Source organism: Lonchura striata, chromosome 3 (assembly GCF_046129695.1).
Source record: "Lonchura striata isolate bLonStr1 chromosome 3, bLonStr1.mat, whole genome shotgun sequence".
NCBI lineage: Eukaryota > Metazoa > Chordata > Aves > Passeriformes > Estrildidae > Lonchura > Lonchura striata.
In genome coordinates this window covers 51157346-51173755 of record NC_134605.1, presented here as the reverse complement: position 1 = coordinate 51173755, position 16410 = coordinate 51157346, and the positions used below count along the sequence as shown (strand labels likewise).

Here is a 16410-nt window from a genome sequence, read left to right as displayed (position 1 = left end):
TAGTTGCTAAAAAGCCAAGGATTTAAGAAGAAAAGAGAAGATGGCATTTCTTTCTTCATGGTGTCACTGGGAGTAGGCTAGGCCACAGGCAACACAAGCCACTAATGCCAGAGGTGGGTTTGGAGGCTGTTCTCAGAGCTTCTCATCACACCAATGTAGCATCCAGACATTGAGGCACTCCTGGTGTAGAATAGCCTTGGGAAACTAAGTAATGCAATTACTAAAAATTGCTATACTCCTGTCTGAACTGGGGGAACTCTCTTACTTTTGACCTTATAATGAAGACAACACTTTCCTGAGGGGTGCATTTCATCAATGGATGAAATTTACTCTCACTTCTCTTCCAACCGCACTCAGTTTCTGAAGAAAATATTTTCTGCAGAATTTCTGAAGAAAATACTTTCTGCACCTCTTTCTGACGTGACTTGAGTGCTGATAATGAGACTGCTGGAAAATCACTGCTTGGCATTGCACAAAAGAAGTTCTGTTGTGTGGCAAAATGAGAGGATGATAGTGCCCAGTTCTGCCATTACTTTTTCAGCATGCAAAACCTGTGTGCTGATGACATAGGCTTGCAAGTAGTCCTGGCAAATTTTGTTTATGACTCTGCTTTATTATGAATTTGAAATGATGTCTGAACAGTAGGAATGAACATCAAAAGGATGTTGAGAGAACTGGTGAAACTCCACATGATTTGAGGTACCCTGCCTGAGATTTTTGCAACTTGCCTATAGTGATATCATCTTATTGTCCTTATTTTAGCATCTCAATCCATTCCCTAATAGTACTCAAATGAGGCTGACCATCACTCCTTACAGGATGCCTCCCATTAATATCTTTTGAGGAATTGGCATTGGGCACAGTTTGATTATACGTGACATAGCTGTGGCAAAATCCCATTTGATGCAGTTCAGTACGAACTCACATGCTCCCATTCTCCATGAAGCACATGTAATCCCTCTCATCCAGTATTATTTTCAGTCCTTCAGATCTCAGAGATTTGTCTTCCTAATGTCTTCTTTGGTGACGCCTCAGAAACTGCTCCAGAACTCAAACATGTGTGAGTTGTGTGCCCAAAACACAAGCTCCTCTAGTCCTCTCATGGGCACGTGCCTGCTCAGACAATGAATTTGATTTGATGCTGGGCAACGGAGTGACACAATGGGATATATAGATATCTTATTGTGGAGAAGCGCTTCTCTCATGATCAAAACTTTGGGTGTCCATTCATGCTATGTGATGGGCAAGTATTCATTTTAGCCATCTGGTGTCTTGGGGTGCATTTCCAGACACAGAATGGGAAAGGATCAACACTGATAATATGTTGGGCAATACTGTTTGGTCTACCCAGTGATCAGAGAGGAGGAGGATGATCTCCAGCCCCCATGAGAAAGGCAGAGCTCCTGGAGCCCCGAGAACCGCCGGTTGCGTTTTTGCGGTGTCTGTGCCACGACGGTGGAGCGGGAGCGGGTGCGGGAGGGTGGCGGGCAGCGAAGGAGAAGGGCGAGGGTGATCCCGGGCGGGCCGAGCGGGGCCGGCCCCGCTCCCTCCGCCGCCTCACCGGCCGGGGCCGCCGGCGGCGGCAGGCTTAGTCAGAGGAATGTGGGTGGGACTGCCTCCTCCCCGGCGCCTTAAAACCCCGCTCGGAGCGGCACGCTCGCAGTCTCCCGTCCCGGCGGAGGTTCCCCGCACCACAGCCGCGACGCCCGGGCTCGCTGGGCGCGCCGCCGGCCGGGCACGATGGTGGTGTGCGGCCTCGCCTGCTGGAGGTGCAGGTGGCTCCTGCCCCTGCTGCTGGGCCTGGCCATCATCATGGGCATCATCGCCCTGGCGGGCCGGGGCTGGCTGGAGTCCGAGTCGGAGCCCTATGTGCAGCAAGCGTCGCTGTGGGAGAGCTGCACGCGGGGCGAGGAGGACCTCAACTGGAGCTGCGAGTCGCTGATGGACTACGGTGAGTGAGGAACCTTCCGAGGGATCCGGGACAGCGGCTGAGAGGCTATGGACCTCCCCTAACTCCGCTGTGGAGCAGCTGCTTTCTGGAATGGAGTATCCGCGCTGTTTCGGGGCTTAAACCAGCTCCGAAACGCAGGAGTAGACTACTCCAGAACGATTTTTTTTTTTTTTTTTTAAATCAGTACCACGTTGACAAGCCGTGTTGTTGCTATTTTGGGTTTTTCTGAAGTCATTTTACAACCAAAGTAAGACAGCAACTGGCTCCAAGCTGTCTGTTTGCTTTCCCTGAAGCCATAGCCTTACCTGGCCGTAGCCTTACCTGGCTGCTCCCTCCCTGTGCCGCTGGCTTCCCCGGTCGGATGGCGAGTGTGGAAACCTTCATGCAAGGTGTCCTATGCAGAACTACACCTGGACAATAGTAAAACAGTATTTTTCCAACCCTCTGGGGGAAGAGAGCACCTTAATTTAACTCTCCTGGCCAAGGGAGTGCAGTTATTAAAATACTTCCTGATCTGCAGCTTAAAATGGTTTGATATGGGTTTGCAGGCAGAGAAAAAAAAATGCTCTTTCCTTTGTACCTCTCCGTTGCACTGGGGCCTAAATCCGGGATAAGGGTGCCTCTGTTTTAACTTGTTTAGCTGCTTCTGTATCTGGCATCGCCACTGTAACATTCTTATTGCACACTCTCAGTTCCTAGGTCTTTTGAGGGACTTTTTGTTTTATTGCTAGGACACGTGGGTCTGATTACATCTGCTTTTCCCTCAAACAAAATATTTCTGGACAAATAAGCAGACCCGCCTTAAGATCTTGGATGAGGGTTCTTTAGGGACTGGGGGGCTGGAAGGGTGTGTTTCAGCTGGGAGAGCTGGGACTGTTTCCCTGCGCAGATCCCTTGCTGCCTGAGCACGGCAGACTCACTTCCAGAAGCTTTTCATTGCAACACTCATGCACAAGCTAAATCCTGAATATTCTTAAGAGAAGTGGCTTCATTTCTCAGCTGGGTGATGACTTTGGGCTTTACTGAAGGTAGAAGAAATCTGGCTAGTGAGATGAAAATATCCATCTCCCCCCTCAGACAGAGAAGAAAAGCTAGAGCAGAGTTGCTGAAATTTGCATTGCACAGGGGAAAAGTGCTAATACAGTACAGACGCTGGAATTGGTTTTCTCCTGTAGTGACATGGCTTCGCATGTCCCTGAGTACTGATGGGTGTGTGCTTTGCGTCAGCCCTCAGCACTGTGGGACAAAAGTAATTTTCTGCATTTTTTTCCTAGTGAACAGGCTGACACAGAAGAATAGCATCCTTGACTTCACTTGTTTAAGCCTTGTCTTATTTAAACCAAAACTTATTTAAGTCCTTGGCTTATTTATATGAATTTGCCTGTTCTCAAATTTTCATAACATCAATGCCACTGTCCATTCAAATAGTATTTACATCTAGAGACAGGATGTAACACATGAGTTCAGGTTTGATTTGTTTTGTTTTCTTTCTTCTATGCTAATGCAATTACTGTCAAAATAGGTGAGGTGAGGAAAAAATGCCTAGCAGGTATTTGTAGTACTGCTGCAGGAAAATAAAGGTTAACTAATTGAGATGCATAACTTGTGTTTTGCATACAATAATTGCTGTGCACTAACCATCCTGCACCTCTTCTGATGAAATGAAGACTTCAGAGTGGACCTCCATTAACAGAATGTGCTATTAGACAAATACTTAATTGAGCTGTGGCATGTGTATGAGGAAGAGGAAGAAAAAAGCAGACAAGTCACTTATTTTAAATAAGGGGAAAGGGGCAGGAAAAGGCAAACAAAGATTTGCAAATAGGAGTGTCTCCTAAACTGCATAGCTCCTTAATGCCCATTTGCAAATACCACATGAGAGGGGAAAAAGTGAAAGGGAAAAAGAAGAGTAGGATGTCATGTGGTAGGGAGGCAGGGAAGGGATTTTGTTTAGAGTTCCAGTTTAAGTCTGAGAAATGCCCTGGCTGGCAGTGTCTATGTATTATCAAAATGTTGCAATGCAGAAGTGCTGTAGTGCACTAGAATGACTCAAGATGACTAAGTCTAGACCATTGCAGGATTTAACTGTTGACTGTGTGTTTAAAACATATCAGCAAGCCATCAGCTATGACAAAGATTATTTGCACTGTGTAACTTGGAACGGATGATTGTCTTTATAGTGATGAGATTGTAAGTTTAGGAGCAATATTTATGGGTGGCTGCGCCCTCCTGGTTCTCAGTGACTGGTCCCAACAACTTTGCTTTGAATTAAGACTGTAAAAGATGGGCATGTACATGTGCAGTAAAGATAACCTCATTAGGTTAACTCCTTCTTATATTCCTAAGAGCCAGTTGGTATTCATTTAGCATGTACCAGCCAACAAAGAAAAAGGGAAGCATTTTTCTGGATCCTTAGTACGTGCCAGAAAAATAAAAAGGAGCCCAACCTTTGTGAATCATGTTTCACTGGAGCTGTGCCACTGCACCTATGTCCATAGAGGCATGGACTTTGATACCACAGATTATTGGTGAAACTGAGTGCATGTGGAGACTTCACTGAGGGGCCAGGTAAGTAAAGGAGGAATGCTAGGTGTATGCTTACTTTTCCAATACACATCTTTTCAGGCATGCTTTTGTCTCATTTACAAATGCCAGGATGCATTCAAGACAAACTAACATTATGTGCAGTGCAGGCACTTGGGAAATGCTGATGGGAAAGGTGTAACAGTTGGCGTCCCTGCCTACACCCAGAAAACACTTACTGCAACTTCCTGGTAAAAGATCCCAGTGAAATGTGAGGCTGGTGTCTCTGACAGTGCACTTTGTTGGCTCCTGAGCAGCAAACTTCTGCTGCTAACAATCCAGAGACTAAAAGCTGGAAATATGTAAGATGGTGCCTCTCCTCAGCTTTCAACTGAAGCCAAGTTTATATTAGGAGGCTTGTATTTAATATTTTGCTTTTCCTGCACTCCTAAAGCCAAAACAGATTGTGATTCCCAGCGTTAATCTCCAACCCGCCCTCCCAGCAAACCTTCAGTTCTGGAGTCCTCTATGCTCTCAGTGGGTTTGCACATAACTTCTTCTCACCAGTCATGCTATCAGGGAAGTTTGCACATTATCTGAGCAAGAAAGTAGAGCTGACACTGCTCTTTTGCTTGCAGTCCACTGCTCCTTTATTACATCAAAAAAGGGAGATATTTTTGGACATTCTGTGTAATGGGCTCTTGAGGCCAAACAAGGATTGCTACTGCCATTTACATACACAAGAATATTAAAGCTACATTGCCAAAACATGCCCAGTCTCTGCAGGTCATGAGAAAAACTTCAATTTATTCACAAGCTAACAAACTAGCTTTGGCTTCTAGAAGTGAATGAACAAATATGAGAGTCTTGTTAATTCAAATCCTGTAGCAGTTCATCTTCTTGCTAGACTATTTTCACAGCTCTTTTATTGATTTCTAAAGAGAAATCTAGATTTAAATATCTCAGCCTTTAGAGATTCCACTTCCTCCCTGGTGAGGTTGAGGCATGGCTGAATGAAGTCAGGAAAGACACTTAATGCTAAGGCACTGCTGCTTGCTTTCTTTTAATTTCATCATATTACTGGTGCTCATCATTAACATTTAGTAATCATGACCCCTCCTAGTTATTTGCATGATAATATTTGCAGCTTAATTCCTTCCCATAGTAATCATTAATGTAATGTAATGCTATGTAATAAAACTCTTAATCCTTCCTAATAATTACAGACCTTCTGAACAGTTGTTTTTAAATATTCTTTCAACACCACCTAATAGATAAATACTTTTCTGCTGATTAGATGCAAAGAACTTGACTATTATTTGAGGCCAAGCTGACCTGGAAACACTAATACCTCCAACTATTTATCTGCTTTTCTGTTCCTCTCTTCTTTTGCCTTTCTATTTATGCAGTCCCAAATCACTGTGGTGTTCTTGGTTGATTTCATAAACATACATCATATTTATGTTATTTTCCACAAGAAATACTCTCTCTGACAAATTAATGGGCCTGTGAATTTTCTATTTTTGTGGAAAAGCTTAAATTCTGGCTTCATATCTTATGATTACAAGGTACTTTTGAGCATAAACCAGATAGAAACTGGGGCTAATCTGTCATTCTCTGACTGTGAGCCGGTCTCTCCAGCTCTTATGGCAGCAAACAGTGAGAGGGTAAACCTGCACTCTCCCCTCCTGGCAGCTGGGAGCTGTAGTGGGAGGATCTTTCAGAAAGACGGGGGGAAAAGTCTCTGGTGAAAAGTCTCCCTGTCAGTGGGGCTGGCAACAGGTCATGTCGATAAGGAACATCCCAGAGCTGCACTCTATGTTCAGGAAAGGTGCACCCTCCCACCCTAATCTCTCCCATCAGTCATTTATTAAGAGACACATATATATATACAAAATGTAAGAGAAATCTCCAAAATTAAGCATAAATGCTGTGATTCCTCCAGGGGATCAAGTGTCTGGCTGACAGTTCAGTGGCTGACTACACTCACCCAGCCCAGAGCACACCCATCTAGTGCTGTGGGCAGCACCTATGACTCAGTCTTATCAGGTCTTGTCAGCATCAACCTGCTGCTAAGTGCTGTTGGAAAAGATAATCCAGCTGAAGAAAGAGCAGAAGGTACTGGGTCACCAGCACTGAGCCCTGTCACACATAAGCACAAAACTCACTGAGTTTCATGATGATGGTACCTACTGCTGCCTTGTTTCTGAAGACCTGAAGCAAAGCTGAGCTTGATATTAATCTTCCTGACAAGATAGCTCCTGCAGTTGTATGTATTGTCATTTTCTTATTGCCAGAGACAAGAAAATAAATCACTGCGAGCAGAGCCTAGGCTGACCTGTATCCAAAAGCTTATTATGCTTGTAAAGACAGTACAGATGATACAAAAATGGCAGAGAGAGCACTATGGCATTCTGCCTTGTACTCCTTCAGCTGTGTTTGTGTTGCATTAAACCTCAAGGTCTCTAACATGCAGGTGTATTTGAGTTTAGAACTTACATTTTATCAAACAGATGCCAGATTTGTCTTCCTACATCTTGTCAGCATAAATAATGCATCTGAAAGGGAATATGCTATGGTAACTTAGTGTTCCTTCTTGTCATGCCTTTTTTTTTTTTTTTTTTTTCCTTAATAGGGCAAATATTGATAAAACCTTGCCTAAATCATCTAGTCTGAATGTGCTTTACTGGACTGGCTGTGTGTAATGGTTACATATCCCTTTATATTAGTTATCACTAAAGAAATCCTACTGTGGAGACAATATTCAATACCTGCATTAGGTATGGCAGAGAATATTTTGTATGAAAAGATTTTGTCAAACCACTGACATAGCTCTACTCTCCAGACACTCATCAGTCTCCTTCTCACTTCTTCCCCTCAGCATTCCCTCAGGGAAGGGGTATGAGACACGCATAACAAGTTGAAGAAGAAGGAATTTGAGAAGTTTGTATTGTCTTGAGTAGCTCCAGGAAGGGAAAGAAACACTTTTCCTTATCTTTTCTATGTCAGGTCAGTTTTATTGTCTTCAGATAGCAGTGGTGCTTGTTGGGAGTTTTGGCAGAGATTTGGTTGATGGATACCTGCTGTATTTTGGTTTTGCTGTTGGATTAGAAGAAAAATAAACCAGTTCAAATAGATCTAATTAAAATAGCTGTAAAACAATGCTTTGCTTTCAGACTGCAAATTGCAGAGAAAGAATGGAGACTACAATGATAGCAGGATATCTCCAAAGTCACTTCAACTGTGTTGGAATGGACAACTATCATGAAAGAGATTTTTTTTTTTTTTTATGTTCTGACCTAGATCTCACTGGCCTCTTTGTTCCTACATTGGAGGGAGCTCAGGATCCAGCCCTACCTCTGTCTGAGTGTGTGAAAGTAAAAACCCATAATATGTAGATGTGGGAATTGAACTGTGATGACAGCTGACTGGAAAACAAAGCACTAGCCAATATGGTTTAGCCCTTGTGGGCAGGTATCCTGCCTCCAGGGCAGGAACATCTTTGCTTGGAGTTGTTTGCACTGGGCTCACCTAAATTGCTTGGTTTCTGAAGAGGACAAGGTGTGTGAGGGCCTTTTCACGAGGCCATGTTGCTGCCAAAGTAGAATCACTGGCTGTTGATCTAGGAGGTTTTCCTGCCATTGTTGCCTTGGCCCTGGCCTGTGCCGGGTGAGTTCTGGATGCTGGTGTTGCTCCATTGGAATACAGCTGCGCTTGCTTCATGCCTGAGCCTCTCCAGCATGCAATAGCTTGACACTAAGTAGCTTGATACACCCTGTTCCAGCAAATGTCAAAGTAATGATTCAAAGAGGACTCATCAACTTTTACCTCAGATTTCGTTGTTTCTCCTCCACCTGCTTGCTACATTTTAGCTATGAATAGATACTTATTTTCAAGAACTTTCTTTTTGTCATCTTTTCAGCTATTGCAGGTTTACTTCTTTTTGGTCATGCTTATTTTGCTCCACATGCCCTATTCTTGTCATAAAAAACCAGAAGTTTTATGCAGACAGCACTATTATTTCCCAGCAGTTATCTCCTGTGGTGGTACCCTCTTGTCTGCTTTCACACTTCCCCGTGCATGGAAGTGCTTTTGAAAACCTGAATATCAAACAGGAGCTGTAATAATAAAGGGCACTGTCAGCAGTTGTGTGCCCTATCTGCTTATATATCTGTGGGTGTCTTACAGGTACAGAGTTTGAAGGTATTATCTCTCTACTATGCTGCACTCTATCCCCCTTTTCAGCCAGACAAGTTAGCAGGCAGGAATACCTGTGCTGCTCCAGCAGTGATGGTGCCCCCCTGCTCTGCAGCTGTGTGCTTTGCAGGCATTCAGTATTGCTTTGACATAAGGACATGCTTCTTACAGTAAAGGGTTTCAATAAAAATGATTAAAGAAAACCAAAGAGCTGCAAAGACCTATAGGAGAGTACTGCTGTGTGTAATACCTTACTTGTTTTCTCTTCAAGGGTGGGGGAGAGCAGCAGCTGCCACATACCTCGTTGGCTTTGTGATCCTGGTCATCTGTTTTGCCCTTGCAGTCATCGCATTCTCTATTGAGATCCTCCGCTTCAACTTTGTGCGAGGAATTGGAGGCCTGCTCTTCGTTGTTGGTAAGGCGGGGCACAAAGACGAGGTTATTTTAGATGTGAAACAGGCATCAGCAGAAAAACATGCTAGATGGAGCCTCCTTTATGAAATTAGCTTTGTCTGGTTTATGACTCATTTTCATGAGGAACAAGGGAAGGCTGAATTGTTCTCTGAAAGCATAATGGGTAGGGGAGCTGCAGTGGCCTTTGTCAGTTCTCACTTTCCCAAGAGCAATTTATGGGGACACCCAAGACCTTTGACCCTTCATGTCACATGCTAAGACTTAAGAGCTGTGGGTTCTTCCCACCTTTCTGATGGGAGGAGGAGGAACGGGGCTCTGGGAGGTAACCGGCTGGGCAGGGTTCCCAGTGCTGGCTGTGGGACAGGGCTGGTCACAGCATGCAGGTATGTGCCTTAGCAACCTGGCAATGGCAGCTAAGGTGCTGCAGCCACACAGGCGTGGGGATCTGCCTGGGACAGAAATCACATACCTCTGTAACAATGCAGATGTGATTGCAGGTCTGAAGATAACCCTTACATATCTTAAGTATGCACTTATCTCCAGTTACCTTTTCTTAATGGGAGCCGTAACTTACTCCTGGTTTTCTTTCTTTTCTCTCTCCAGCTGCATTCCAGATCATTGGCTTGGTCATTTATCCAGTGAAATTCACAGAAGACATTCCACTGACAGGAGATAACATGTTCAGCTGGGCCTATGGTTTTGGCTGGGCCAGCACTGTTGTTGTAATTGGTTGTGCCTTCTTCTTCTGCTGCCTCCCCAACTGGGAAGATGAAGTCCTGGGAAACATCAAGCCTACCTATTACTACTCCTCCCCAGAGAGAGCACCATACTTAAATTGAAAGATTAAGTCCAAGTACAGTCAACTGTCAAAACAGAGGAGCAGCTCTGATGTGAATTTGGTGTGATTGTAGAAGACTAAAACTCACCTTATTTTGCCAGTGTATTTCTTACTGTGCCTGGCAATAAATCAGGAAAACCATTGGCATCTTAAACCAAATAGCTTTTATCCAAAGTATTATCTACATATTCTTATGTCAATTCAGCTTGGGTGGTTTACTTGCTCCTTCCCCTCCCAAGTAATTGAGTCATCCTTATTTTATTCAAATATTTTCTTATAAATATAGATTATAGTGTTTCAAGTGTAGAAAGGAAAAGGACAGATTTTAAACAACCCATTAGTGGGTCCTGCAAGATAGGTTGTTTTTTTTCACCTCTGGCAAAATTGCTTTAAATGGAGCTAGGAAAAAACACAGCATTCCAAGGAATACTTTTTATTCTGTCAAAGTCAGCCCCAAGGAAGAAACTTCTGTGATACTATCACAGTCACCTGCTGCCTAAAAATATTTTCTCATTCCTGTTACTGGACTGTTGTTGACTATTAGCTATTTGAATAAAGGGGAAAATAAAATTAAAATTTATTTTCCACCAATTGGTGCTGTTGGACAAGGTCTCCTCCAAAGCATGGAGCTGGTGTGTATAACATAAGAGTGGCTAATGTAGCATTGGCAGGTTTGTGGCCACAGTAGGACTTGTGATGGAATCACATATATATGTTGTAATAGATTCAGATGCTAAGCTACATACATTTTTACATGGTATATGAGGGATTCTGATTCAGAAAGTATCTTTGAGCAGAAACATAAACTATTCTATTTGTCTACCTTTGTAAAGTTGCAGTGTTTTAATTATCAGTGTGCTTTGAAGGGAAATTTTAGCATAAGGTGTTTAAAAACTTCCAGAAGTTTCTAACACTGCATGTACTTCAGAGTTTAGCAAACTTGGGCTGCTTTATGAGTGAGTGAGGGTAACAGGTAGAAATAGAAAGGCAGTTCTGTGAGCAACTTACATGTGTGAACTTCATACAGACATCAGTGTTGGAGTAATCTGGCTGGCTCCTCATTTGTGTTTCTGCAGCCAGCAATTCCAAATAAGTATTCCAGCGAGGTGTGGCCATGTCTGTGTTGGTCATGGACCTCCAGCATCTTCCAGCAGATTTAATTATGGTCTATAATCTTTGTCAGGGCTTTGTTCAGCTGGGGAAGAAGGAAGAAGTTCATTTTTTGAACTTCTCTCCCAGCTGTGGGGGAAGTAGCTTTAGGAGAGACAGACTGAGGTGGAAAGCAAATGCTACATGTTGCTCTGTGTCATTTCTTACTCTCATGACCCTGGTACTTAGGAGAGGGTAAGTGTGTGGCTATGTGTATTTGTGCACATATACAGAATGGAACTTAGAAAGCATTAAAACAGACTGTAAAGCTAAAGTAATTTACAACTGATCTTTTGCAATGTCCTGTATTTCTTGTATTATATATTGTATAGCTTTCCATTTTGTAACACCTTTTTCAATTTGATAAGGCTATATATTGCATGTGATCCTGTTTTAGAGAGGCCAGGTGATTCCTGAAGGTCCCTTCTAGGCCTGTGTTTTATAACTTTACGGAGCATAAATGTCTGCAGACTTCAGAACTGTATTATGACCTCAGTTGTGGCATATACAACCATTTGTATTTATGATTCTTGCCGAATAAGAGAATTCTGAGGCAAATGTGTCCTTTTAAATTTTTTTCCCTTTTCTGTACAGTACTGGCTGGTGGGGAATACTGTGTAGACTTTATTGTAACTAATTATAGTACCTACTTTTAGTGAATTCAAAAGACTGCAGAGAATCTCAAGTCAGGAAAACACTTGCACAACTAAAGCTGAAAAGGAGAAGAAAGTGTAAGAAAATGCACACCTTTCCTAATGACAGGGAGGATGGTATTGTAATATGGTAATGAGGATTAGCATAATCTATGTCTTTTGTATGCTTTTTTTATAAGCATTGGCATAACTTGTCAGAAGAGGTCTAATGTAAAATAAACTTGGCTCTGAATGTACTGGGAGGGGTAGAAGCATAACCAGCATGTTACACAACTTCGATGTTCCAGAGAAAGCTATTGCAAAAAGTTATTAATTACTTTCAAGAGATATTAATGTATGTGACACTTGTTTCAAATGTGGTGCCTTAATTAAAAATGTTTTAACTGATGGTTCTAGAAACTTGGTGGTGTTTGTGGTCAGTAGATTAATTTCATAAAATCAAACAAATGAGCCATTCTTTCCTTCTCTTAATTTGAATATCAATATCCATAAAGTGTCAGATTAATAAAATGAAGTTAAAGACCTCATGTCCAGGAGGCAGCAACTTCATTTTCCAGTCAAATAAGCTTCAGAATACACTGCAAAACATGTCTGTGTGCTTTTATTGAAGTTCCAGGTATAGAAATGTTTTTTCCTGAGCCAAAACCTCTTAAGTGCATCATAGATAAGGCGGAACTCTAAACATTTTAAATACACAATAGTTTACAGGAGGTCTCGTGTGTGGGAGGTCTGTTCTTTATCAAAACTGTTCCAAGTGCCTTTCCTACAATGATCAAGAAATCTAAATAATGAACAAAAGGTGGTGTACTTGCCTGCTATTTTCAGTGGAAGGCTGCACTTTTCCCATGATTAGAAACCTTCCCAGTTCTAACCTCAGTTTATGCATGGCCCATATTATAACCCTGTCCTAGTGACGTTTTTTTAAAGAGAGCAAATCAGTCAGTCACTGCTGTCTTGTACCAGCCTGTGGCTTTTGATTTCTAGAAAGACAGGTTCATCATCCTCCTCTTCATTTCTTTTTTTATCTGTCCTCTTCCCTAAATTTCTTAATTTTAAAATTAATTTACTACCCTGGATTCTGGTGCCTTCCATGTGGAGTTTTTTTTGGGCTTTGGTTCCATGTATCCCCCTTTTTAATTACTTCTAATTTTAAATAAACAAATAGGAAAAATATTTTGGTTCCTTTTAGAGCTTCCTAAATGCCCTCAAGATAATTGCAGGGTTTCTATAATGCCCTTCTTTTGACAAGAAGAAAATTTGTACTCCTGTTTACCTACCAGTCTGTATTAAGCTGCAACCTAAATCTGTGCTCACTAAAATCATCTGAATATCTCCAGTGAGCTTCAGGCCACAGGGCTGCTCCTTCTAATTCAGTTTGTGAGAAGAGAGAGCAATTATGGGGAATCTGAGCACACTTGGCCCCTGTCTCAGGAAGAGTTATGAGCAGTCAAAAATGTGCATGACTGAGTGCTAGGGAAGACTAATTGACCTGAATGGGATGATTAATGCTTAAATCTCATGGATATGGGAAACAGCTGCCACACCCTGCTGGGATTTTGTATTTTTAGTTGATGTAACAAGTGACTAATTTTTTAGACAATTCATTGACAAGATAGAATTCTGAAAGATTATTCACCTGACCTTTACATGCTGCACACAAAGGCTTTTGGATGTAGAATGTGTGCATAAATCAAGGGAGTGTAGTAACAGATCATTCGGGAGGGGGAGGATTGTTATGGTGATAAGCACTCCAGAAACAAAAACAACCGCATGCTAAGAGAAATGTTGCAGGCACACACACACACACACAAAGGGAGCTGCTGAGGTCATTGAGCACTTAAAAACTAATGATGAACCAAGCACACATATCTGTGGAAACCAAAATGCTTCAGGAGATGCAAAACATGTGAGAGCTGAGGTTCTGGTCCCACAACTCGGAGCAGTGGGGGTTACTGGCGATATGGAACAGCATATCTGCTGTGCCAGTAGGTGAAGTTGCACGTTTTTAAATGGACTTTGGAGATGACACTCACAACCAGAATAAAGTTTAATCAAATCTGGAGGATGCATTTGTCAAAAATAGGGATGCTGAGTTTCTAAATTTGGTTCCCATAACAGGCATCAGTACAGAGGTAGTGAAAGCCATGTGCAGTGGATTCACATAACCTGATAAATGCCAATGATACTGCACAGGTGCAGCAGTTTATATGTGTGGACCCCATTTCCTGCACATGTGCTGTATATTTATGAGATCATTCCAATGACTCCATGATGCAGGTCTGCAGTGGTACAGTAAGCAGCTTTTTGCCTGGGATTCCCTGGTGTCCTAAGGTGTGGGCAAAGCTGCACCAGCTATGAAACTTGACATCTAGAAATTCCAGGCAAAAATCCGATGTCCTCAAATTTTGCCTATGTAAAATTACATTTAAATTACTTGAGAATTGTTGGAACAATCCAAAGGATTTTTTCATTAGGATTTTTGAACGCATGAAGTTAATAAGGCTGTATTTATAATAAAGACTGTAGCAGAACATACAGAAATGCCTGGAGATTTATAATATAAATATTACAGCTATAAACAAGATAAATAATAATTTGTGATAAGAACTATACATTACATAATATAATTAATAAATAGAAATTAATTATAGTCCTTATCTTTGCAGGATTGAATAACATGAGAAGAGTTGGTATGGCTGCTGCTTTTTGTTTATTCATGGGAATGGGGACAATACATGCTATTTTTTACAGAGTTCTTTGTGAATATAGACTATTTTATAAGCATCAAAGTTTGCTAAGACTCAAGGTGACACATTGCCAATCAATGTTCACTGAATTTGAGAGGCTCCAGAAAGGTTTGGAGCAAGCACTCAGATGAAATTGAATAGAAAGGCTGGGCAAGCCCTGTCCTACAGTGTGCTGCCCTTAGGAATGATCATGGATTGAATAGGCTGGTTTGATGGTCATAGTTCTGAATATGCGTGGAGGTATATGATTGGGGCAGGACCTGACCTTTAGCCATTACAGTCCCTTTTTGGGAAATAGCCTATTTTTAAGCTCTCTTTGTGTTAGCAATGGCTTGCAACAGGAAATAAGCAGAAATTATAATGAAAAAAAAATAGGTGAATTTTTATACATGAAAATTAATTTCTGACTTCAAATAGAAAGGCAAAACAACTCACAAAACCAAACTTAGGAAAATCATAATTAGCATTCAGTAATAAGACAATAAGTTGAAAATGTTGCTAGGAGACTTCTGTTTTAATTTTAGCCATCTTGTCAAATCAATTTCACATCAAACATTTGAAACTGAAGGCATCATGTCCATGTCCACATTAGTTTCAGCAAAATCCTTCTTATGGCTGGAGAATCTCAAAGTCAAAATTTCTGGCTAAAACCCCTTAAGACATGCTTAGCATGCATGTCCTATCTGTAAATCTCAGAGCTTTAAACAAATAGCTATTCCCAGCTGACCCATAAGGCAGAGCAGATAAAAGCTATTTCTTTGACAGGGAACTATAAATAGCAAGGCTGTGGCACCAGGGAATTACCTAAGTGAAGCTGATTTTATTCCTCTCTTAAGGTAACTGGGCCTTTATGCTTTACAAGGAGTTACTGTATGATCCACTACAACAGGACAAGTATTTAGTTATCTTACCTATGCCACAGAGAAGTTCTGGAGCCCAAAGAAAGTAGCTTAAGTAAAATTATCCCATATGTAGAACAGGACTGTGCTGTGCCACTCTAACTGCTTACCCATGGGTTCATAAAATCTCTGTACATAACATGCTATGATTATTTCATTCTATGATTCTGTGTGCTCATTGGAGAGACTGTGCTCCTGACCACTCATGGAAAATACAGACACTCACAATGGTCACAAGTGTCCAGAGGCCATCTCAGTTCCTAACTGAATAGTAGGTTTACAGGACACCCTTGATTTCAGCCTTTTGCCTGGAGAATGAGGAGTTGACTGAACTGATTAAACTTCTACAGAACCTCTGTAGGAAATACCTGGGGATTAAACCTTTTTCCAGTATATAGCTTATCACAACCTTAAGCAAAAACTAGCTGCCAATTAAATCCATGTTCAGGCATACAGAGTCTTTGTAGTTTCCTCATCTTGTGTTTTCCTTATTTCTGTTTTCCCAATAGAGTCTTGAATTGCTCACATAAATTACAATCCTGGATGCCGCCCCATGTTTGCATCTCAGGTGTTAACACTTACTGGTTTGCACATGTAGCCTTGCTAAGGAGAGGAAGAAAGCCCTTTTAATCCTAAACCTTCATCCTGTCCAGGCAAGCCTGTTTTACAAACGAGCCAGACAGTGCTGCATGTGGGGCAGGCTTCAGAGGCCCTGCAGCAAGCTGGTCCTGGATGACTCTTGCTAAAAATCTTAACAAAACTCTGTAGGAATTTTCCTCCAAACTCAGCAGTCAGTGAACAGAGGAAGTAACCAACATCTGCAGAGCTTTCCTGTGGTGTGCGGGACAGATAGAAGAAGGCTTTCCCAAGTGCATGGTGGCAGGACTGAGCACTCACCATTCCCCACGTCATCATAAGCATCACAGAGAAGTCCCGGTTCCTGGCCACCACAGGAGAGTTCCTCTGAAAGGGTTGGTGTAGCAAAACGACAAGATCTCAATTGTGTGCATTTTTGCTGGAGGATGTTTTCATTTTGAAA

The 16410-nt window shown here is 42.0% G+C and overlaps 1 protein-coding gene across 1 annotated transcript; it reads left to right on the top strand.

Annotated features, from left to right (window-relative positions):
* The first annotated feature begins 1635 nt into the window (after window positions 1–1635).
* LOC110483292 (p53 apoptosis effector related to PMP-22) lies at window positions 1636–12177 on the top strand. The gene is made up of 3 exons (XM_021553053.2): window positions 1636–1951; window positions 8943–9086; window positions 9689–12177. Exons 1-3 carry the CDS (start codon window positions 1741–1743, stop codon window positions 9922–9924), a joined length of 591 nt encoding a protein of 196 aa, XP_021408728.1. The 5' UTR covers window positions 1636–1740; the 3' UTR covers window positions 9925–12177.
* The last annotated feature ends 4233 nt before the right edge of the window (window positions 12178–16410 follow it).

Bases quoted from the DNA above. Each gene is read 5' to 3' on its own strand.
- LOC110483292 (XM_021553053.2), top strand. From the start codon at position 1,741: ATGGTGGTGTGCGGCCTCGCCTGCTGGAGGTGCAGGTGGCTCCTGCCC. The intron at 1,952-8,942 runs GTGAGTGAGGAA...TTTCTCTTCAAG, and splicing joins CGAGTCGCTGATGGACTACG to GGTGGGGGAGAGCAGCAGCT. The intron at 9,087-9,688 runs GTAAGGCGGGGC...TTCTCTCTCCAG, and splicing joins AGGCCTGCTCTTCGTTGTTG to CTGCATTCCAGATCATTGGC.